Below are 23,781 nucleotides of genomic sequence, written 5' to 3'. Positions count from 1 at the left end.
TGAAATTATATCAAAGATAAATGAGAGATAAGAATGGAGAAAGAAGGTTAACAGATCTTGTGTAGTGCCCCAACCGTCCCGCAGATCAAAGGATACGTGAAAGTGAATGTAAAGTTAGATGTGAACCTGGCCTAACTAGTTTGTGGTCTATAGGGCAGATGATGTAAAGTTCATCTGTTTTTGTGGCCTACGGTTAACGAGGGTGTCATGTAGCCAGCACAACGACCAATCGCCTTTGCTTTTCCCCAACTAATGTCAGGTACCCATTAGAGCTGGGTAGACTCAGAAGTTGAAAATCCCAGTCTTCACCAGGATTCGAACCCGGGACCCTCGGTTCGAACTAAATAAGTTAATTGTTTTGAAAAGGCTCAATCTCATATTCGAATCCTAAAAAAAAAAAAAAAAAAAAAAAAAAAAAAACCTGTTCAGCTATTCAGAAATAAGTTCACGAAAATGATATTTATAAGATTACTATTTGTCTTACATTAGGTCCAACATATAATGCATACTAATTAGCTTTTTCTTAAAAAAAAACTGCTTGCATAATTGATTTTAAAAATTAGAATTTTCGCTTTCAGGAAAAAAAAAAGTAGCCGTTGCATCAGAACTTTGAATGGTCTAAAATATTGTGAAGTCGGATTTTCAATATCTCTTTTAGTTTACGAGATCTAAACGGGACGGACGGACAGACGGATAGACGGACAGACGGACAGACATTTCGCACAAAACTAATAGCGTCTTTTTCCCTTTCGGGGGCCGCTAAAAATGCTGAATAATATACTATTGCAGCAAACAAAATGGTAATAGCCGGACATCATCATTGTGGTCAATGCCCGATGGACGAAGGACACGACTCAAAAAAAAAAAGGCGGACATATCCTCCTTTTGGCAAAACATCTTACAACCCTATATATTAGTGAAAAATACTTAACATGTAGGAGCCTCTTAAGAGACACAATTTTTCGTACCACATATTTAGTGTAGAGAACCAGACTCTAATCTAAGGTACTCAGACTGAATAAGTTTAGGTAATTTCCCACTATTTATGTCATCACTGAGATACCCAATTAATGCTTAGAATCTTAATTTTTTGTTCAGGCGAATATTTTTACACAAAGCACCATGATTATGTTAATTAGATGTTGTAGCTCCGTTGTTTCCCAGTAAAAAGTTTAAAACTCTGTGGATTTGAAGATGTTTATAAAACTTTATATTGCTTACAGATAAAGTTTAAAATCTTGCGTGTTAGAATTTGTCAGACATAAAATGGTTGATACTTCATGTTAATTTTAGCTTCATAAATTCAACTAAACGTGATTTAAATTTTAATACAATCAGAAAGCCATTCAGTTGTAATATTAGTTTTCTTTTGTATTTGATGTTCCACAGGGAGACTCCCGCAGCCCGCACCTTCAATCTAATTATGCAGTATTGACCTGCATGTAGAATCTCTTTACAGGCCATTGTTGACACAGATGGTCACTCATTCTCAGATGTAATTAATTAATGTTTTTAATTATTATAGAGCCTTGGGTCCACCAAACGTTAACGCGTTCCTTTAATTATTAATGGCTATTTTGTCGTTGTGATGCCCCCATGACACAGAAACCAATTCCCTTCAAATCATCTGCTTTATAGACAGCGATATCTAAAAAGGATAATTTTGTTTACATTACAAAGATGTTAAATGAATTACGAGACGTAATAAACAATCTTGACATTACGAACATTTTATCGTAATATATTTTTTATAAATCGAGATAACTCTGCAAGAGATGCACGTACCGTCGGTTGTTAATATATATTAAGTTGTCTCCCTTTAAGAAAACTTTCGCGTGCTTGGGGTGTCTCACTAAAAAATACAGATCCATTCGCGCTTTCAGTCACAAACTTTCAGAAGATCTTTGTTTTAACTATAGATCAGATAATTTATTATCAAACTTTGGCATCACTGTTGTTTAGCTAGAAAGGTCTACAATAGTTTATAGCTTGATTTTATTATTTCATTTTTATTCCTCATATACACGTTTAATAAATGAGGCAGATTGGCGGCTCTATGTATAATGTTTTAAAATAGGGGTTCTCAGCCTGTGGGTCGCGACCCCCTTGGGGGTCGATTTACGATTTGCCAGGGGTTGCCAGGGGTCGCCTAAGACCATCAAAATAAGGATTGTTATTGTCTATTCTTCTATTGCTGTATGTGTCTGGGGGGGGGGGGTAGCGGCAGAGTGGGAGATTGTAAAAATAGGTCGCTGAGCTTAAAAGGTTGAGAACCGCTGTTTTAAAATGAAAGAAAATGATAATCAACCAAGACGAAGTAATGAACAGTCCAAACAAGGGAAACAATGCACAAACAAAATGTCTTGTAGAGGTATATGAAAAAGACTAACAAAGGTCACGAACATCCAGATTCCACCTACAAAACAAATCTTACGTATCGGTTCACGTATCCTTTAAGGTCAAAGGTCAGCAGTGCCATGACCACCCAGACCCCTTGTACATAATTTTTTTTACTGCAGTGATTCTCAAACGGTCTATGTCGACCCATAGGGGTCAAAGACTAATTACAAGGGGTAAAAAAAAATAAAAAAAATTAAATTAATGAACTGTAAAGGTTTTAAGATAATGGGTCGCACTTAAGCGGTTCTTTACTATATTTTACATTAACCCATATACACATATGATGTGTGCCTAATCTGTTGTTGGCTTCCTTCTGTCGAGAGGCTCTTTTTGTGTGACCGTGGAGCCCTATTCTGTAAAGGCGGTTGGTCGTTGTGCTAGCTGTCAAGAGTCGAGTCTGTGACCTATTTCGAACAGTTTCTAGAAGCTCGAGGTCAAACCAGTGCAAGTGTCCAGCGTAAACAAGTTAATTTTAGGTATCCAATAAAATCAAATCAGGTATCAAAACAAAGAAAGAGGTATAAATTAAGGGAAAAGTCGGTTAGACGGGATCCTCGCATAGTAGTAGTTCTTGTAGAGCGATGGTCCTCGCTTAGTATTCGATTAGTAATGATTTGATAGTTATAAGTTTTGTGATATTAGCGGGTCCATTTAATTTATGTTTTATTAGTTGAAGAATTATTACCTGAAGTTATATTACTTGAAGTTGAATGTGAAGTTATACTAAGTGAAGTTTCATGTATCTTTAAGTTTAGTTTTATTTATGAAGTATCAAGTCAAGTTGTTATTGAATTGAGAAGTCATTTGATGTGAAAGTTGAAGAAGTTATTAAAGAAGTTTTAAGAAAATACAGAGAGATGTTTCTTTCTTCACTTCATATGAATTTATCAACTTATTAATACAATCCTCGGCCTGTATCGTCACACTAGCCATATGACACACTGCACGTTAACCGTTAGCCATAGAAATGGATGATTTTAACATCATCTGCCTCATTGATAGCAAGGTCCTAAAGGAAAACTTCACTTTACTAGGATAGAAAACTTAAAAGTAAAGTAGTAAATATGTTAAAAAAACACTGAACCATCATTTTCAAATACAAATACAAAACCTAATAAAATACTCAGAAAGACACAAAGGACATATTTGTACAAAAACTCCTTAGTGCCATTGACCTGATCTTTGTAGCGAGTCCACCCAGCTGTTCGCCCTGACATTAACTTACAATGTTATTGAAATAGAATTAATTTATACATTTTATATTTAGTGTTATTGTTTTTAATATTATCACTAGGACTATATGCAAAAATAAATAGTCAGAATTACACCTAACCTTAGACCATTTTATGTAGCACTGTCCCTAACCCTGCCGCACATACGTGCTTTAACTAAACACACATACTAAAAGTAAAGCACATTCAGGTCAGACAGACCAAAGTTACTACGGCTTAGTAGAGATTGGTGAATGCGTGGTTGTCATTTCTATGTACTGCGGCGTTAAGTAGTATCTCCACTTTAAAATACAGAAATCGTTGAGTACTTAGAAGAATAACGATTTGTGGAATAGTTTAATTATAAATGATTTTTTATGATTTATGATTTTTAATGAAATTCCACCCCTCCACCTTTCCAATTTTCGCCTCCAAAGCAAAACAATTCTATTACAGCATTATATTCTTTATATTCTTTAGGTTAAGCTACTCTGTATACATTGTCACAGGTCAATTATTTTATAACATTGCCTCCCTTTACAGAGTAAAGTTTAGTATTATATTGCCTTATAAATGATTTAAAAAGGAAAAGGAAAAAAATTAAAAGGGGATTTGGGGTTAATAAAAATGTATTCTGGTCTGGCAGTTGTTGGTACATTATTTGGTTTCCGAATGGTAACATTTTAAGTGATAATGATTTACTTGTTATTAGATGAATGCATGTAGTATAGATTAAACTACTGGAGTTGCTGCCACTACATCACCAGTATCACATTGCAGAGACATCATTAACACTGTTACTATTACAAAGATTTTATAATGTATTGTTTATACTCAACTAGAAGAACAATTCACACAATTATCCTTTATTTGTATTAAAATATTCTTGTTTCTCTGACTAACCTCTTCCAATATCATCAATTATATAAAAAAAAAAATTAAAAGGAATGTACATTTATTTTATTATATTTCTTAACCAAATCTTTGTCACAAAGAAGTACCCGCTAAATCAAAGGTAGATAACTCCTCAGAAAATGGGGCAAATAAATCATAAGAGAAATATTTACTTCCCTTGCATGGAGCTATACTTAAATAAGAGAAGTCAGAAGATTATCACAACAGGTCATTAGCATTTCAAGGACTATTAGGATCCGCTTTATGTAAATCAAGTGCTGCCGAGAGAATACATAACACCCAGACATTCTTTTTTATTACTGGGTTCTCAGCCTGTAATACAGCGCAGCAAAAGACCGCTACATACGAAGACGCTTGATCTCAGTACTATGCAATTCTTCCAGATAACTCTTTAAAAAAAGGGGGGGGGGATTTTCTACACTTTGTGCTGACGTTTCGGCAGGCCGAATGAAACTACGTCGCGGGCCGGATGTGGCCCGCGGGCCGTATTTTGGGCATCACTGCAATATAAATACATATTTCTTTTTTATGTGTAATTCTTTTGTTATTTCTTTTTGTTTCAGAAATATACAAACGATCTGTGGCAGTCATCTTAACAGCATGCCCCGAGCTGTCCTTAGCAGTGTCGTGCGCAGTCCTTATGTCAAAAAGTCCGCAGTGTACGGGTTCTTATCTTATGGTCATTTTCTAATTGTCGCTAGAAATGGGGTGCGCAATAAAAGAGTCCGAAATCTATGTTTTCGCAAATGAATGGTCCACAGTTTAGTAAACCCTAACAGCTTGGTAGGTAATACAGGTCTTAAGTCTAGCGGTCAGCAACAGTTTGGTAGGTAGTACAGGTCTAAAGTCTAGGGGTCAGCAACAGTTTGGTAGGTAATACATGTCTAAAGTCTAGGGGTCAGCAACAGTTTGGTAGGTAATACATGTCTAAAGTCTAGGGGTCAGCAACAGTTTGGTAGGTAATACATGTCTAAAGTCTAGGAGTCAGCAACAGTTTGGTAGGTAATACATGTCTAAAGTCTAGGAGTCAGCAACTTAATAATCCTAAAAGAAGTTTGTAAATGGTTGGCCCTGGTAGACCAGGAGGATTGACGTTCTTCAAACCCAAACGACTTCCTGATTAATTTTTTAAATCCACCTTCAACCATCCCTTAGTCTGTTGGAACTTTGGGGGGCCACACATGATCTATCGAGTTTATCTCCCGATTTCTTGTCTGTCTTTTGCCAGGATTAGTCGAAATCATTGACACTTCCCTCGTTTCCTTTATAATATCTTCCCCTCGCTACTTCTGCCTGCCTCTCCTCCTTTGCCCGGGTACTGTTTCTTACAGGATGGTCAACACAAAACCTGTGGATAATGTGAAGTGGCCGTAATGAGTTAGTGTGCTATTTTTGCATTGGTCAGAGGGTCATCTTTAGGTTAGATCGGCGTTTTTAAGATGTCTTCATTTATAGTTAGGTCATTGTAGGCCATTGTAGGGGATAAAATAAAAGTAAGCAAAATATCAAAACAATCTTATTTTAAAGCAAAACTTATATACGGAAAAGAACTGCTCAATTACTGCCATTTCTATCAATACTGCAATATTTATTTCCCCTTTTCTATTTAAAAAAAAATTAATTAATTAAATACTACTAATTAAATAAAGAACAGGATAATTTTTTATTGATTGAAAGGACGTTGGATGAAGACTATTGTAACTTTCTGTCGCCCTAAGCTGTGATACAATCAAATTATTTCCTACAAACGAATTTGAACGGTTGTGTGACATCTAGAACTTAATGATGAAACGTTCGTTTAAGGGAATAACATTTTTTAAAGGGTCAAGATGTTGTCTTAACTGTTGGCTAAACTTCTCGTTCTCTAATGTCTAACCTAATACTTATTTCCTCATAAAGTTGAAAAGTCCAGCAGGGAATCGGTACCGGAAGCACAATTCTCCATATGACCATTGAAAAAGATTTTATAAAAACAGCTAGAGATGTACTAGAAGGTCATCACCCCAAGTCGATTCTGGAGGTTCCACAATGTCAGCGTCCATTAACACGATTTGGAACGTGTTATAGACTAGCGAATGCTAACCGTATCTGGAAACCGCTCGCTACATACAGCTGGGGGCCTCGCTAACCACTGGGAATTTCTTCATATTACCGTCACAATACCCTGCAGTGACCGCCACTCCAGACACGAATCTCTGATGACGGACCCTTTTGAAATGATTAGACTAACTTGTCGGACTGGGTTGTCAGGTCACTGTTCCATTCCTATCCTGAAGGTAAAAAAAAGCTCTACCAGGGTAACCTAACGAAGCTGAGTTTGCTATATGTCACTGGCTTATCTAGGTTCCGCTACTAGACGTTTCTATCTACGCGCCACTTTGAGGCTATGAGAGCACAAATCATTGCATTACGTCATCAGTTTATGTCTTAAAGATAACAATTTATAATAATAATAATTAGATCCAGCGTACCGGCACTTTTTGAAAACAATTAATAGCCTACTTTTCTTGTATTTTAACGTATATTACTACTTTTTTTGGTATTTAAAATCAACTACTAAGTACCGGCACTTAATCACTGAGTACCAGTAACTATTTGTTACAACAAAAAAAAAAGCACTGAATAGATCTATATCCAAATAATTGTAATAAACCCTGAGAGCTGTTTCAAAATTTCTAATGTCACTGTGCCTCTACCTGACTTTTTCTAATTTTTTCTCTCTGTACGCATCTCTTTCTCTAACTCAATATCCATATGTCTTTTTCTGCCAGTTTTTCCCCTCAATATTTATATTTCTCTTTGTGCCACTATGTTTCTGTCTCACTCCAGATTCTGTCACGTCTAAAGACGAAGCCAAAGCCAGTGACTCATTTGTGTGCAGGGCCTGTCTTCCGAGACAGAATGAGCCTAAATATATATATGATATATATATATGATATATATATATATTTATATATATATATATATATATATATATATATATATATATATATATATATATATATATATATATATATATATATATATATATATATATATATATATATTTCTTTCTTCTACTCTATCTCTGCCTCCATATTCTTTCTTTGGTTCAAAATGTCAAAGCTAATAAAAGAGCGTTTCTTCTATAGGTTTCCAATGAAATATCAAATTGCTATGATCATTCGCTTGTAACGCATACTTCTGTTTTATTTTTTCGTTTGTAATAGATATCAACATCATTTTTTTTTTTTTTTTTTTTGTTTGTTATCCAATCGCCACCTGCCGTACCTCCTCATTTTCGGTCTCTTTATAACTACATTTTTCGGTTTAAAAAATGGTAACCGGATATTACAAATCAAAATGCCAAGTTATTTCGTTTCAAATGCATTATAAAAAGGCATAATTGCCTTGTTTTGACTGTGACAGTTTCTTCCTTTTTGCCAACTACAATTAATCTAAGGTGTACATGTTCAAAATAGAATGTAGTAGTGTGTACACAGATTTCTGAAGACATTTGTTATGTACAAATGAATTGATTATAGATTTATAACTAAGTACATTTTCTTTTTAGACCGTAGGATTTACAGTGGCCCACGGTTAACGAGGGTATCATGTGGCCAAGACAATGACCAACCGCTTTTACTTTTACCCATTAGAGTTGGGCGGACACAGATACGACTTAAAGATCCCGAAATTAAAATTCAGTCTTCACTAGAATTCGAACCCGGGACCTCGGGTGACAAGCGCCTAACCACTCACTTACCGCATCACATTTTTATCATGTATTCATATATTGATACATTTATGATTTATCACTATATTTAATATATTTATAATGTATTACTATAAAATATTTGTATGATGTATCAGTATTCTGTAGCATTTTACATCTTAAGAAACAATCTTTTCCCATTGCAACCTCTTACGAGAGTAAAGAGGCCAACCCTTGATACTTAACGGCAGATGTATCATTACATTTATCATGTATCAATATACTTCTTATTTTTCAATATAGTTATTCGATTATTACCAATATATTTATCTTTAAACAATATATTTTTAGAAATATATTAATTCTGTTTGATTATTAATATAGTAAAGAGTGGGAGAACTATAAGGTATATGTAATAGCTTTCATACTGGTATCAATAATTAGATATTGAGTGGATTTTTTTGCCGGATGCGACAGATAAATTGATGGAAACTTTTTTTTATTTGTTAAAAATAAAAGGCACGAAATTCAAAAGAAATTAATTTTTAATACATTTTAATCAAGTATTTTTCTGATTTTGAATTTTTTTTATATACATTTTTTTTAAAACATTGAACATCAGTCATTAAATAAATACATACACAAACACAAATTTGAGCTAATCACACATACCTATGAAAAATTTCACACACGAAAATTCCAAACTAACACATACATACACTTATACTCTTATATATATATATACACAAAACACTTGCTTTCTTAATTAAGAACGTATTTTTATGTTTACACTCATAGAATTTTTTAAATAACGAAATGTTGGATTTAAGTCTTCAGAAATACCAAAAAATAATAATATGTATGTAAATGATGTTAAGATTAGAACATTTTCTAATGTATAAAATACAAGCAGTAAAACACATGAAATATGAAAAATACATTAGGAAATGCAGAAAAAGCAAATCTATGAAAAGCTAAATATAATCAGCACATAAGGTATTAACTTCGGGACATCATTGGGGGGGGGGTCATATCACAGATTTGAAAACAGAAATATAAATACAATATATTATTTACATTTATCACATGGTGACGCTTGCCATGGATGTGGCGAGATATGTGGGTCACAACTGGGGCTGTCCATCCACGGGAAATACTGCATACCTCATTAATTTCCGGACTCGAAGACAAGCCTTTTTATTTTTTTATGTGCCTACCAAGAGATCCTTTATACTTTTAAACGTATTCACATGAAATTTAATACATAGGTTCCTTTTACCTCTTAGATCTTAAATGCTTACTAAGACTCGGTTTTGACAGATTCGCAACCTAAACGCTGCGATTCGCTAGAAACGTCAAGCTTTGTATTAAACCGTTGGATTTCATTTTTGGTATTTACCTAAAAAGCCGCAGTTTATAAATACAACCTAAATAGGAAAAAAAAAATTACTGTATTTTTAAAGAATATTTTCGTTCTTTTTCCCTAAGCCAATTTATTTTTTTTACTCGCTTTATCTATTAGTACTGCAATATTCGCTTCCTTATAGACTCGCTTTAAGAACAACACTGACAGTGTAAAACAGATCTTTTTTTCTTTTAACGAGACATGGACACAAATAATAATTTAACCCGTGTAGATAAGACTAGCAGTATTTTACTCTACACACAGATCTTTAAGCTGACAGAATCGTCAGAGTGAATGTAAGGGTTTATTCACAGACCTGTTGGATAATTAAATGTGTTTTCGGGGATGGGAGTTGGTGTTATTTATGAACTCATAAGTTCTATACTTAACTTGTTTATGTGGTGTGGAAGCGTGAAGGGGGGCGTTTAAAATGGGTTAAATAAACATTTACAATTTATAATAAGCAAAATACAAAAAAAGAACTTAACAGCTCAGATATTAAGTAATAAATCTAGACTAACAATAAAAAATCTATGAGATGAGAAAAATTTTATTTTTGTACCAATTGTTTTTGTATAGCGCAATTTCATGTTTTTAGCATTCTCAGTACGCTATGGTTCTATCAGTTGTCTGGATCAGTTAAAAAGGGGGAGAAAGAATGGGGTATCTGATTGATGTTTTTTTTTAATGTATTTAAAAAAAAAAGTACTTGAAATAGAACTTGTGGGCTAAAGTTTTCTCAGGCTTCTCAAGCCAAAGCGGTAACCACTCTGCTTGCGAAAAGTTTATGAGCATGGAAGATTGTATAATTATCTATTGTTTCTATTTCATGTTTGAGTTCACTCAGACGACAAGCTAATATAAAGGAGACTAAATAAATGTGTACCATCACTTCTGTCAAGTAGTATTTATTTCCTTTGTTTTAGATACCAAAACAAAAACTAAGTACTAACTAATTGGCTAATATTTTAGTATAGATTCTTGTTTTATCAGGTAAAAGAAATAATTGGGCGAAATTTCAGCTTGATCCGGGATTGGGTGAAGTAGGAATAACGTGTACAAACTTTTGGTCAGACTGACAGACAGAGTGAGTTGATATAAACCAAATAATTATATTGGGAGCAGAATGACGGACATTTGCTTCGTCCTTGAGGCTTTCAGTGAATGCATTTTTTCATCTTTGCATATTTTAAAACTAAACAGTTTTGTGATATTAAAGGAGGCTTTCCTATTTCATAATAGACTTCATTGACTCTAGTTATATTGTAGTTAAAATTGAAAGTTAGACTATGCGCTATTTAGTCATAGCAACCAATGGTGCGTTAGTCGGCTAGTGACTAAGCTATAAAAACTATTAGGCGCACTAAACGGCTAGTAACAATGACATATCAACTAATTGGTAGACTAAACGATTAGTGACTAAGTCATGGAAAGTAAGTGGTGCACTAATCGGCTAGTGACAAAGTCATAGAAACCAATTGGTGCAGTAAACGACTAGTGACTAAGTCATAGAAAGTAATTGGTGCACGAAACGGCTAGTGACTAACTCATAGAAAGTAAGTGATGCACTAAACGGCTTGTGACTATGACATAGAAACCAATTGGTGCACTAAATGGCTAGTGACTAAGTTATAGAAAGTAAGTAGTGCACTAAACGGCTAGTGACTAACTCATAGAAAGTAAGTGATGCACTAAACGGCTAATGACAAAGTCATAGAAACCAATTGGTGCACTAAACGACTAGTGACTAAGTCATAGAAAGTAATTAGTGCACGAAACGGCTAGTGACTAAGTTATAGAAAGTAAGTGGAGCACTAAACGGCTAGTGACTAGGTCATAGAAATTAAGTAGTGCACTAAACGGCAAGTGACTAAGTCAAAGAAAGAAAGTGGTGCACTAAACGGCTAGTGACTAGGTCATAGAAAGTAAGTAGTGCACTAAACGGCAAGTGACTAAGTCAAAGAAAGAAAATGGTGCACTAAACGGCTAGTGACTAACTCATAGAAAGTAAGTGATGCACTAAACGGCTTGTGACTATGACATAGAAACCAATTGATGCACTAAATGGCTAGTGACTAAGTTATAGAAAGTAAGTGGTGCACTAAACGGCTAGTGACTAACTCATAGAAAGTAAGTGATGCACTAAACGGCTTGTGACTATGACATAGAAACTAATTGGTGGACTAAACGGCTAGTGACTAAGTCATAGAAAGTAAGTGATGCACTAAACGGCTAATGACAAAGTCATAGAAACCAATTGGTGCACTAATCGACTATTGACTAAGTCATAGAAAGTAATTAGTGCACGAAACGGCTAGTGACTAAGTTATAGAAAGTAAGTGGAGCACTAAACGGCTAGTGACTAAGTCATAGAAAGTAAGTGGTGCACTAAACGGCTAGTGACTAAGTCATAGAAAGTAAGTGATGCACTAAACGGCTAATGACTAGGTCATAGAAAGTAAGTAGTGCACTAAACGGCAAGTGACTAAGTCAAAGAAAGTAAGTGGTGCACTAAACGGCTAGTGACTAAAAAAGTGTGTAATGAATAACAATTCAACAGCTCAAAACATTTCATATTGTTAATTAATTAAATTGCTCAAACAAAATGCATTAAAACAAGTGAATAACAACATATATATTTTTTTTCATATCTGGGCTTTGATGCAGTTTCCTTATAAGTATTTATGCAGTGGACAATACATCACAATCAGAAGTAATGAGGTGCAAATCTTTGGCATATTAAAGTAAACATGAATTTGTCTAACTTAAATAAGTTAATTCGATATAACAGTTCGACAGTTGCATAATTTCATATTCGTCATATTGAATTGTTCATTAAGCATAGTCTATGTGCAGATTTCCTGGATTATGAAACCACGCCCCTCGTTGATCATTTAGCTCTAGGACATGCTTTATACATGCAGGTTAAGAAATGATTATACTTTGTTGATTTAGTAAATTCAATGCGTTCTGGGCGTCTCAATCTATCCATCTTTTTGTAATACCTAATGTTTTGGACACAGAAGAAAAACAGAGATGCCGCTCTCCAACGCTTGAAAGACCTTCTCAGAGTGTCTCAACTTACAGTCTAGCATAGAAGAGATCTGCTGACGGTAGGTGCCTTCAGAAAGATACAGCTCGACGGCCCTTATTAAGGCAGCGGGATACTCATTTTGCCGAAGACGAGCGTACACCACAAACAGATCTAAGGCTAGAATTATCCTGGATGTGGCCAAGCACGTAGGTTACAGCTGAGAAGCCACATGAAATACTGCTCTTCCTTTGAGTCTACTGACTCGAAGGGAAGTAGTGTAGTTCTAGGAACAGAACGCTTGTCGTGAATTTGTTGATTTGATTGTTTGTAAAATGTTTTGTTTGTAAAATGTTTTACATGTTTCGGATGTTCCTTCAGAGTTGAAGATAGTTTACTTCCTAGTCCAAACCTCCCGCAGGACGACGGGGGATGGGAGCGGGCAGGATTTGAACCCTCGATCATCGATAAATCCGAACGACAGTCCAGCGCGCAAACCTCACGACCAGGCAGCCATCCATTGTCGCCCCTAGTGTTTGTTTACATTTGTTAGACTGTGTACTGACCCTATTTCGTGCTGTGATCTCTACTTCGTGTGTAGTTGTTTGTCATACAGTGTAATAAAGCTTTGAATGTAACATGGTTTTGTTCTTGTTGAAGTACGAATATTGTCTCACAAAAGCGCATAATTGAGAAACAAGAACTATTTTTCCCAATTAAATAATATCTAGTTACATTTGGTTGTGTTGTGGTAAAGTTCTTTATGAATACGCTCTATCTCCGTGGCTGTGTACCTGTGACCTGAGATTTGGTTCTGAAATGAACACCCTGATGCTTCTCGTTTATCAAAGTAGAATAAATTATTGTGAATGACCTCGACATTGGCTTTTCTAGCACAGAGACCAGTGACGTAGACATCCTCCAACCAAAAGACAGGAACTTCTAGAGATGCCTTATACAGAAGTTTGGCAGCAGAAGTGGTCATGGCGTATGACGTTCCGGAAGTGTATTTGGGATAGACAGTCTCGTTAAAAACTGTTACCGGCGTGTACCATTTTGAGCTGGTGCTTCTGATTGGACGAGCACCCTGAAACACGTGACCAACGACAAATGGATAATCCTTCCCTTTAGACTTGGAAATGTCATCCAAGGACTTTATCAGCACTGGGACATTGATGTACATATCATCGTCAACTTTAAGAAGAAATTGACTTTCTGGACATTTTAAACTGACCCATTTGAGAATTGAAACAGATTTAAGACTTAAGTTGTTATAATGATCAACATAATCTTCTTGAAGTATGTCTCCATAAAGCTCTGCTTCTTTATTAATAAAATGTTGCACAGATTGAGAACCGTTGGTTGATGGATGTTCAGAACCAAGAAAGAAAATCAACGTTGAGTTGTTGCTGCTGACATTAGCATAGCTTCCCCAGGTCTGTCTGATAGTCTGCCTTGTCTTGTTATTGGCTCTACTGCCCACGGCGCAGATGACCAGCTTAGAGCTAGAGCAATCAATTTTTGGAACTATTTTATATAGAAAACTGTGACTTTGAATAGGGTCGTCTTTCTGAACTTTGACGGATTCCTGGGTTGGAGCTATTGATTGGTCTGTCATAGACGTAGTTAATCCACGAATTGTTTTTAGTTTTGTTTCATTGGTTCCACTTAAATTCATTGGAGGTTTCAACTTTGAATGAGACTTCTGCTCAAAGTCAGCGACTACTACCACACTTGTGGATTTCGAGTTGGCAACTATGATAACACTTACAAACCTGTATACTATGAAGTTGATGATCACCATTAGTACTGCCAATAGGACTATGAGAGGCGTCACTCTTTTCCAGCAATTCTGAGACATTTCTCTAGGTAAAAGGAAAAAAAAATTGTTTGATACACGACGTAGAAATAAAAAGCTTTTAATAAGTGTACAAGTTAAAAAAAAAAGGTTCCCCCTTTCAGACCTTGTCGTCTGTAGGGCAGATGATGTAACGGTCAAATGTTTCTGTGGCCTACGGTTACCAGGGCCAGCACGACGACCAACCTCCTTAACTTTCCCCCAACTCATGTCAGGTACCCATTACAGCTGGGTGGACTCAGAGGCGCCCGAAGATCCCGAAATTAAAAATCCCAGACTTCACCAGGATTCTAACCTCGGACAAAGCGCTTTACTGCTCAGCCACCGCGACTCCTTTAATAAGTGTATTTATATCAATTAGTTTGGACCAGAAATGTAATTAAATTTGTAATAGATCTAGACTAACAAAAATAGATCTGTGCTATTAGAAATATTTTACCAATTGTTTATGTTTAGCGCAATTTCATGCTTTTAGCTTTCTCGATGCGCTATGATCCTATCACTTGTCTTGGCCAGTTGGGAAAAGGGAGGGGTGGGGTGAGGGAGAAGAAGGCAGTATCCTTGTTAAGGTTACCGTGATCGCTTTTTAAATGTATTTTTATAAAATAAAAATAAAAGTTGTCCGAAAGAATTCGAACTTTAGGGCTTAAGTCTCCAAAAGCCAATATACAAGCCACTGTACCTGCCAAGTGCTTATGAAAATAAAAGGTTTCATAGCTATCTAATGTTAGTTTCAAATTTTTAAGCGACTACCCGAAAATCTACATGAGGTATAAAGGAGACCTATTGAACTTATACCTCCACATCTGTCAAGTACCTTTCTTTCCCTTGTTCGATATCAAAATAATTAATTGACTTATTGGTTAATTTTTATTTTATTGATTCTTGTTTTGTCAGGTAAATGAAATAATTGTGCAGATTTTTAACTTGATCTGAGAATGGTTGTGGGAGAACGTGTGGTAAAATTGTACAAGACAGACAGACAGACAGAGCTAATAAACAAGAAAGATGAATTTAGTAGCACTGCTAAAAACTACAATTGATGCTAGAACGTAGAGATTTTCTTTTTTTTTTTCACCTTCCACTTCATCAAAACTAGCAAAATAGAAGGAACAAAAATGCTTTAAAAAGAGAGAGAGAGAGAGAGAGAGAGAGAGCGTATCTTAAGGGGAAGAAATGCACATTCACAGTCGTATATCTCAATTCTGTAAAATTTATTTCGAAAATAAAAAGTTATTAATAAATAAGAAACAATTAATTGTTTAAATTTGAACTGATTATTTATGTTTTGTATGTGGTAATGAATAAGTGTGCCAAGTGTCAACTTGATACGAGAATGTGAAGTGGGGGAAATGACGTGTTCAAAATTTGTAATAGACAGTACGGAGTGAGTTGATATAACCTTGTATTCGTTTCAAATTCTTCTCCTCCTCCCCCCACCCTAGCTACGCCACTGATCTTTTGTTTCTAGAATAAGTGATAGGACTATAGCAGGAGTGGGCAACCTTTATCTATCGAGGGCCGCATTTTAACAAATTCGAAATGGAGGGCCGCATATATATACATATATAATAGGCACTTACAACTTTGAAAAATAAGCTAGCTAACTATGTATAATGTCTTTAAATCACATTTATACTGCATTATACATTTACATTTCATTTTTTTTAAAATGAGAACTTACAACAAGAATTAGCAATTTCTTAAACTAATTTTACGAAAATTGTCTTTTTAAATCCCAACATTTCCCCACAAATGTACAGTTGTATTTAATTTGAAGCATTTAACTTTACACTCGTGCATAATGTTCTGGATTTGTTAAACTAGCTTACTAGTTGTTATCCTTGTGACTTATTTCAAATTACAGTCAGTCAGCATCGATCTGTTCTTACACTTGCTTATTTTCATTCAAAAGCTTGTTCACTGCTAAACTGGCAGAAACAATATGAAAGTTTAGCACCATTTTTTTTTAGTGAAAATACAGCTTCTAGCATTAATAAAACTCCCGCGGAAGAAATGACTTGAACTGCTCTTTTAGGTCATAATTTGCTTGGAGGTATGTCATCTGGAGCTGAATCAGCTCTGCACAAAATTGTGAGCTAAAGGTATTGGAAACTGGTTCCAAGTTCTTAACGTTTTAAAATATGCTTTCAAATTCCACTATCCTGGAACCCAAATAAGTCTTGTACTTTTCAACCATTTCACTAGAAATAGTTTCAACTTTCAGCAGATGAAAATGACAAAACCTGTTTTCACTTCCATGCCTGGAAAACTTTGTTTGAAAACATTTAACATGCACACACGTTTCATGTGTAAACAACCCATTGCAATACTCCCAATGAAAAACATGAAAACTGTCTTCCACTCTACATTGGAAATATTGGTAACAAAGTCACATCCAACGTTCTTCAAGGAACATAACAATTTATTTTTAAGAATACTTGAATTCTTGAAAAACTTTAATAAGTTCAACTCCATTTCTCTATTACCTCGCCCATGTTAGGCCAGCGGATTGTGTTACCGTACATTGGCTTTTTCCACCAAATCAGTATTGCTTGGATACTGCCTGTATTTAAGACCGTTAGTTCTGATGAGTTTGACCAATGAGATTCTGAAGTTTGAATATGTTTTATATTCTATTCAACTTTGCGAAAACTGTCTCGTTAAGAATATATGGTTGGGATATTGTTCTTCAATTAAAAAACAACAACTGCTTTTTCTTAGTCAAAGCACGGGCTCCATCAGGTGTTATACTTGCCATCTGCTTCCAAGCCAACCCAACATTTTCAACACAGTTCTTCATAGCATTGAATAAATACTGGCCTGAGTTTGTATCTTTGACTAAATATGTTTGGGAATATTAACAATAAGAATAATCTTCATTTACTTTTAAAGTTTTAGAATTTTAGAATGACGTGTAGAGACAATGTTTCTTTAGCCTCTTCTTCAAAAGTGTTAAAAATCAGAAGTTTCAATAATTTATATAGATATTTACAATTATTTATTTTTAATATATTTGCATTTTTTTAAATATGTGTAATATGTGGCCAAAACTAATTTCTGTAGGTGTCCGCGAGCCGCTTAAAACACTCCAGCAGGCCGCATGTGACCGGAATTAGCCCACCCCTGGACTATAGAAAATCAAGTGGTTAAAGGCTTCTTTTAATTGTAGTAGCTGTGTCTATTTTAAGTTAACAGAATATGACTTGCAACACAGGTCAATAGATACAAACACAAATTATTCCCTGTCAGAAAAGTCTGTGTTCTTTTTAGTCCTCGATATTGCAAACATGCACAGAGCAAGTGAAAGTAAATGTTGACTTCAGCACAGTAGCGTAGCCAGGCTTAACAGCGGTATCAAATATACAAGTCCTTTAGATTATAAGTTCACTAGTAGAAAACATCCGCATCACAGCGGGTAACAATAAACTTCAATAATACGTGTACTGTCTCAAAAAACTTCAAGTGACTACAGTCTTCGACGTGCTAAATGGACACACGAACCCCGCATTCTTCAATATTACACACATTAACAACAAGTATAACCTTTACAATAGTAATATTGAAGTAATAATATATATTAAAATATGAGTGCCAATTTATAATTCCAATAATAATAATTATTCGAAAGATCTACATATTAAATAAATCAGCCATTGTAGTAATACATAAAAACAAATATATTGACAGTTTGCATAGTGATGTAAATCTGTTCAATCTCATATTATTCATGAATGAACATCAAATAATCCTCAAATGTATCATTTGTCCTTACACTAATAATGACGCTTCAAACCAGCATCGGCACCTCCAGAAGATACTCTGGCAAAGGCAATTCCAAACCAGTGATGCAACACCAACACTTGAAATGTACTATCAACACTGACAAGACCACTTCGACAATGAATGGGTAATGCCGACACTGAAAAAGCCATCCTCAACACTTGCAAGGGTAACTCCAACACTGACAAGACCACTTCGACAACGAATGGGTAATGCCGACACTGAAAAAGGCATCCTAAACACTTGCAAGGGTAACTCCAACACTGACAAGACCACTTCGACAATGAAGGGGTAATGCCGACACTGAAAAAGGCATCCTCAACACTTGCAAGGGTAACTCCAACACTGACAAGACCACTTCGACAATGAATGGCTAATGCCGACACTGAAAAAGGCATCCTCAACACTTGCAAGGGTAACTCCAACACTGACAAGACCACTTCGACAATGAATGGCTAATGCCGACACTGAAAAAGGCATCCTAAACACTTGCAAGGGTAACTCCAACACTGACAAGACCACTTCGACAATGAATGGCTAATGCCGACACTGAAAAAAGGCATCCTAAACACTTGCAAGGGTAACTCCAACACTGACAAGACCACTTCGAAATGAAGGGGTAATGCCGACACTGAAAAAGGCATCCTCAACACTTGCAAGGGTAACTCCAACACTGACAAGACCACTTCGACAACGAATGGGTAATACCGACACTGAAAAAGGCATCCTCAACACTTGCAAGGGTAACTCCAACACTGACAAGACCACTTCGACAACGAATGGGTAATGCCGACACTGAAAAAGGCATCCTCAACACTTGCAAGGGTAACTCCAACACTGACAAGACCACTTCGACAACGAATGGGTAATGCCGACACTGAAAAAGGCATCCTCAACACTTGCAAGGGTAACTCCAACACTGACAAGACCACTTCGACAACGAATGGGTAATGCCGACACTGAAAAAGGCATCCTCAACACTTGCAAGGGTAACTCCAACACTGACAAGATCACTTCGACAATGAATGGGTAATGCCGACACTGAAAAAGGCATCCTCAACACTTGCAAGGGTAACTCCCACACTGACAAGACCACTTCGACAATGAATGGGTAATGCCGACACTGAAAAAGGCATCCTCAACACTTGCAAGGGTAACTCCAACACTGACGCCATTTAGAAAATAAACATCCAATCTTATATCTAATCTATTAATAAGAAATACGAACGAATCTACAAGTAGATTCATGATAGAGATGTCAAAGAAAGCTAACCCTAACATAGGGGTCCAAGAGTCTTACCAACAATAACTCCACGGCAACATGGCTAAGGCTGTCCAGTAGCATTAAAAAGAAAAAAAAAGAATTATTCAGGACTCAAACACAAGCCCAAGATGGCGAAAGGAAACCAAAACTAAAAGATGTCAAGTGACGTCACAAGAAATCATGACGTAGCGGCATGGAAATAAAACGGAAATAACAAGTGTCAATGACGTCATAGAAAGTTACGACGATGCACCTACAAAAAAAAGGGGGCACGCTATATATGAACATCAAGAAATAGTAAAGCGGCGCTCTAATTTTGTATACAACTTACAAAATACAAAGAATAGTATAGAAAGCTGCCCTCTCAGCTAACTTTAAAACAGATGCACATATATGCACGAAATGTGGCAAGCTCTGCCGCTGTAAAATTGGCTTGATCAGTCACTCCAGATTCTCAAGACGAAACCAGAACCTATGAGTCGTCTGAGGGCATCCCATTGTCTTCCGAGATCATTCTCGTCTGATCCTGTTTCTTACTGTGATCTTACCGTATACATATAGCTTATAAAACTGATTCTTGAAATTGTTTATTTAGATCTACAATGACTATATAGATCTAGATCTATTTTAGTCTATAAGATCTAGCAGAAGACGATGGATTGATAACTGCATCTGTGTGATAACCTAAGAACACTGTAGCGTGTCTCTCACAAGTTTTATCGTAAAATTATTACATGATCAAGATTACTAACGGTAATAATATAATAATAATTTTATTTATAAAGCGCTGTTAACAAACATGGATTAATATAAAATGGATTATATATTTTCCAGTTCACGTCATATCAGGTTCTTATTCATTTCATCCTACCGTAGACTTATAGCTCACAAATCTGCTTCTCAAGGCTGTCAGGAGCTAAGCTTAAAGACCAACTGAAGAGGTTTTGGGGTCAAACGCGAAAACCGGTGTAATACTTTTTTTTTAGTTTCATTATACTTTAAAAAACATACATACGAAATATTATACATATATTCTTTGTAATTTTTTAGATATAAGCAATATTTAATGTGCGTTTTAGGGACTATTAAATTTCAAAATCTCGAAGCCATTCCCAGACAAATTACACCATTTATGGCTTTGCATGTTACTGTTTGTCGGCTTATTCTAGATCTGGTCAAGCGAACAGAGTTTCAGCCCACGCAGTGCCGCGCCTCAATTCACATGTTTCGTTTTAGTCAAGCTACGCAATTTATTGCTTATGTTACTGCTTCAGTCTTATTCTAGTTCTACGTCAACTGCTTTTGATCAAGAACTAAATATTTCTTTTCTCAGATCTTTAATGATGTATGAAGTAGACCTACATTTAATTAGATCAAGTCTAGATCTAGTAATAGTAGTATTAGCCTTTAGGCTTATATATATATCTAGACTGACCTGATCGAGGTGCTGGAACTAGATCTAGAAAAACAAAGTTTAAAATTATAGACTTATCTATACACTTAAAAGTGACTATTAACCTAGTCGTCCCTAACTAGGCCCAATATGGGGGGGGGGGGGGGACATTAACAATGAGCTCATTCAATGTAGGTATTGTAGTACAGGATTATAATTAGTTTGAATATAGTTAATCAACACCCAGTACAACAATAGCAAATAGCTTAAATTTAACCTTAACATAAACTTAAAACTAGTCTAATTTAGATCTACTAGATCTAAATTTATTAAAAAATAATCTATAAGGCAAAAATTAGACCTAGCATCTACCAATTCTGTGATATAGGCCTACGAAGAATGGAAGTTGTTACACTGTTGCATAAATATATTAGGGCCTATAAATTTATATAGTTCTATATATCTCTATGTAAAAATATAATTTTTATTTGGCCCACGATTGATTGATTTGTTGATTGGAATAGAATCATTAAATAGTTAAGTCAGCAAATTAATCTGTAACTGTAACTAGGCTTTAAATTGTGTTTAGACTATAAATAAAAGAGATGATCCTAATGGAAAAGAAAGTTTTTTTTTTCTTTTCTCTGGGAAGTCAGGGAAGTGGAAAATAAACTGTAGTATCAATATAATATTTAAGTAATATATAGTTTACTGTTGATGCACTTATGTAACTCATATTATTAAATTTTAGTAACCCAATTATTACCAGTTAACAGCCATGTATCAATGAATATATTTATATTTTAAAAAATATTTTATTAAAAAATGCAGAGCTATTGATAATTTTAAGTGTTTAATTAATAACGATGGCCTAAGCTTCGAGTCGAAAGATTAATGAGGAATGCTGTATTTTCCATGGCTACGCAGAACTAGCTGCAAACTAGATATTTTGCCACCTCCAGCGAAGACATAACCATATTCCGATGGTGGTCAATTTAAATAATCATTTCGACGTTTAGGTCTGCCCTCGGCAGTGGATTTTCTTTTAGCCTCTAATTTGTATTCCACGTTACAACCTGTACATATTGGCGTTCGAAGAATGAGATCCAACTCTTTTTTTTTTTTTTTTTTAATGTAACCCCTTTACATATTAAGTCATCATTGCAATGGACATTCAAATCTGCAATAACATAGAAATGATCAAATTTTGAATAAGTTTCGAAAATTGTATGGTTTGCGCTCCGAATTGTCTTCTCTGTGGTCTCAGGTTCAAACATTGACCACAGCCATTAACTAGCATCCTGCTGCAGTTTTGGGCTATGACATCATAATATTCAATCCTGATTCGAAGCTCCGTCTAAACCTAGCAAGTAAAAAGGAACATTACTAGAATAATGTTGTGTGTATAATGAAGAACTCTATTAAAATGTGATTTTGTATTTAAACTTTTTTTGGTATTTATTATATTAAATAAAATTGTAGAATGTTTCTGTGATTTGTTTCACAATAGAAACAGGGAATATTAACTCTTCTTGTTCTTCCAAAATTATGAAAGATCCATCTAGTTAACCTGTCTGTATTCCACATGCCATATATAAATGTTTTCTGTAAAATAGATTTTTAAAAATTTATTTATTAATATTTATACTTAATTAAGTATAAATATGTATAGAACTAGTGGTTATATATATATTATATGATTATATGATGCCGATTATCTGATCTAACTCATGTTTTAATAATAATAAATTACTCTACTATAGGTCTAGGCAATCTAATTTATCTAAGACTTAAAGACATGTCACATGTGTATAGTTATAGATCTGTATTTAATATTACCAATATAAATGGTCAACTTTTCTTTTTAGATCGAAAGTCTAATTAATAAGTATAGTAATGGCTAGTAAAGAGCTATATTAGATCTGTTATATATTCTATATAGCCTAGATTTACACTTTAGGTCTAGATCTCGACTAATGGATAATATATCCATGAATAATCTTTATGCTAGATCTAACTATTACAGAGATTTACAAAGTCAAACATGAAAAAATGTTGGTGACTGGGCCTAGACTTAACATAGGCCTACTTGTTCAGTTCACTGAGCTATGCTCTAGTCTAAATGACTCAAGACTCTGGAATAGATCTACTTAAATTGACTTAAATCTACTAGTTAATAAACTATTACTACAAGTATTATAAAGTTTTAACTAGTGTTAGAAGGCCTAGCTAGAATTCGACATAAATAGATCTAGGCCATAGACTAGCGCCTAGGGCTAGATAGGATCTATACAAATAGCTATAGGCATAGTTTAGGTAATACTAGATCTCTATTACTCTATTATATATATATATATATATATATATATATATATATATATATATATATATATATATATATATATATATATATATATATATATATATATATATATATATGTACCATATATACTACTAGTTAGTATAAAGGCATATCCATAATAAATAGATCGCTTCTCGAAGTCTAGATCTAGACCTAGACTAGTATCGACAATAGAATATATAAACTAAATATAGGATATATAGATTTTTTATGCCTATTACTATTACCAGTATTACCTGCGTTTTTTTTAAGATCTAGACATGAGACCTTATATATATTATTACATTATATACTAGACATATATTACCCGCGGCCTGCGGGTCTTATTTTGCGTATCACTGTCGATATTTTCACTGAGAGTGGTTTGCAAACAATTAAACGAAATAATAATGCTATAAGAAAGAGATTGCGTGAATTTAAAAAAATAGTATTCAGCCATCAAAATAGCTAATCGACCTAAATTCT

General features: G+C 34.8%; 1 protein-coding gene across 5 annotated transcripts in view; it reads right to left on the bottom strand.

Annotated features, from left to right (window-relative positions):
• Positions 1-8,795: 8,795 nt before the first annotated feature.
• LOC106057693 (beta-1,3-galactosyltransferase 1-like) overlaps positions 8,796-23,781 on the bottom strand; it is a 76,476-nt gene continuing 61,490 nt past the window's right edge. For 4 of the 5 annotated variants that reach the window (XM_056010678.1, XM_056010679.1, XM_056010677.1 and 1 more), the window contains one exon: positions 8,796-14,521. In XM_056010678.1, coding sequence (XP_055866653.1) covers positions 13,384-14,517 — 1,134 coding nt within the window. In that variant the 5' untranslated portion in view covers positions 14,518-14,521 and the 3' untranslated portion in view covers positions 8,796-13,383. Of the gene's footprint in view, positions 14,522-21,423; positions 22,560-23,781 lie in introns of those variants that run through there. The other variant, XR_008774810.1, reaches the window with a different exon arrangement.

Source organism: Biomphalaria glabrata, chromosome 14 (assembly GCF_947242115.1).
Source record: "Biomphalaria glabrata chromosome 14, xgBioGlab47.1, whole genome shotgun sequence".
Lineage (NCBI taxonomy): Eukaryota > Metazoa > Mollusca > Gastropoda > Planorbidae > Biomphalaria > Biomphalaria glabrata.
This window is presented reverse-complemented; position numbering and strand designations above follow the sequence as displayed.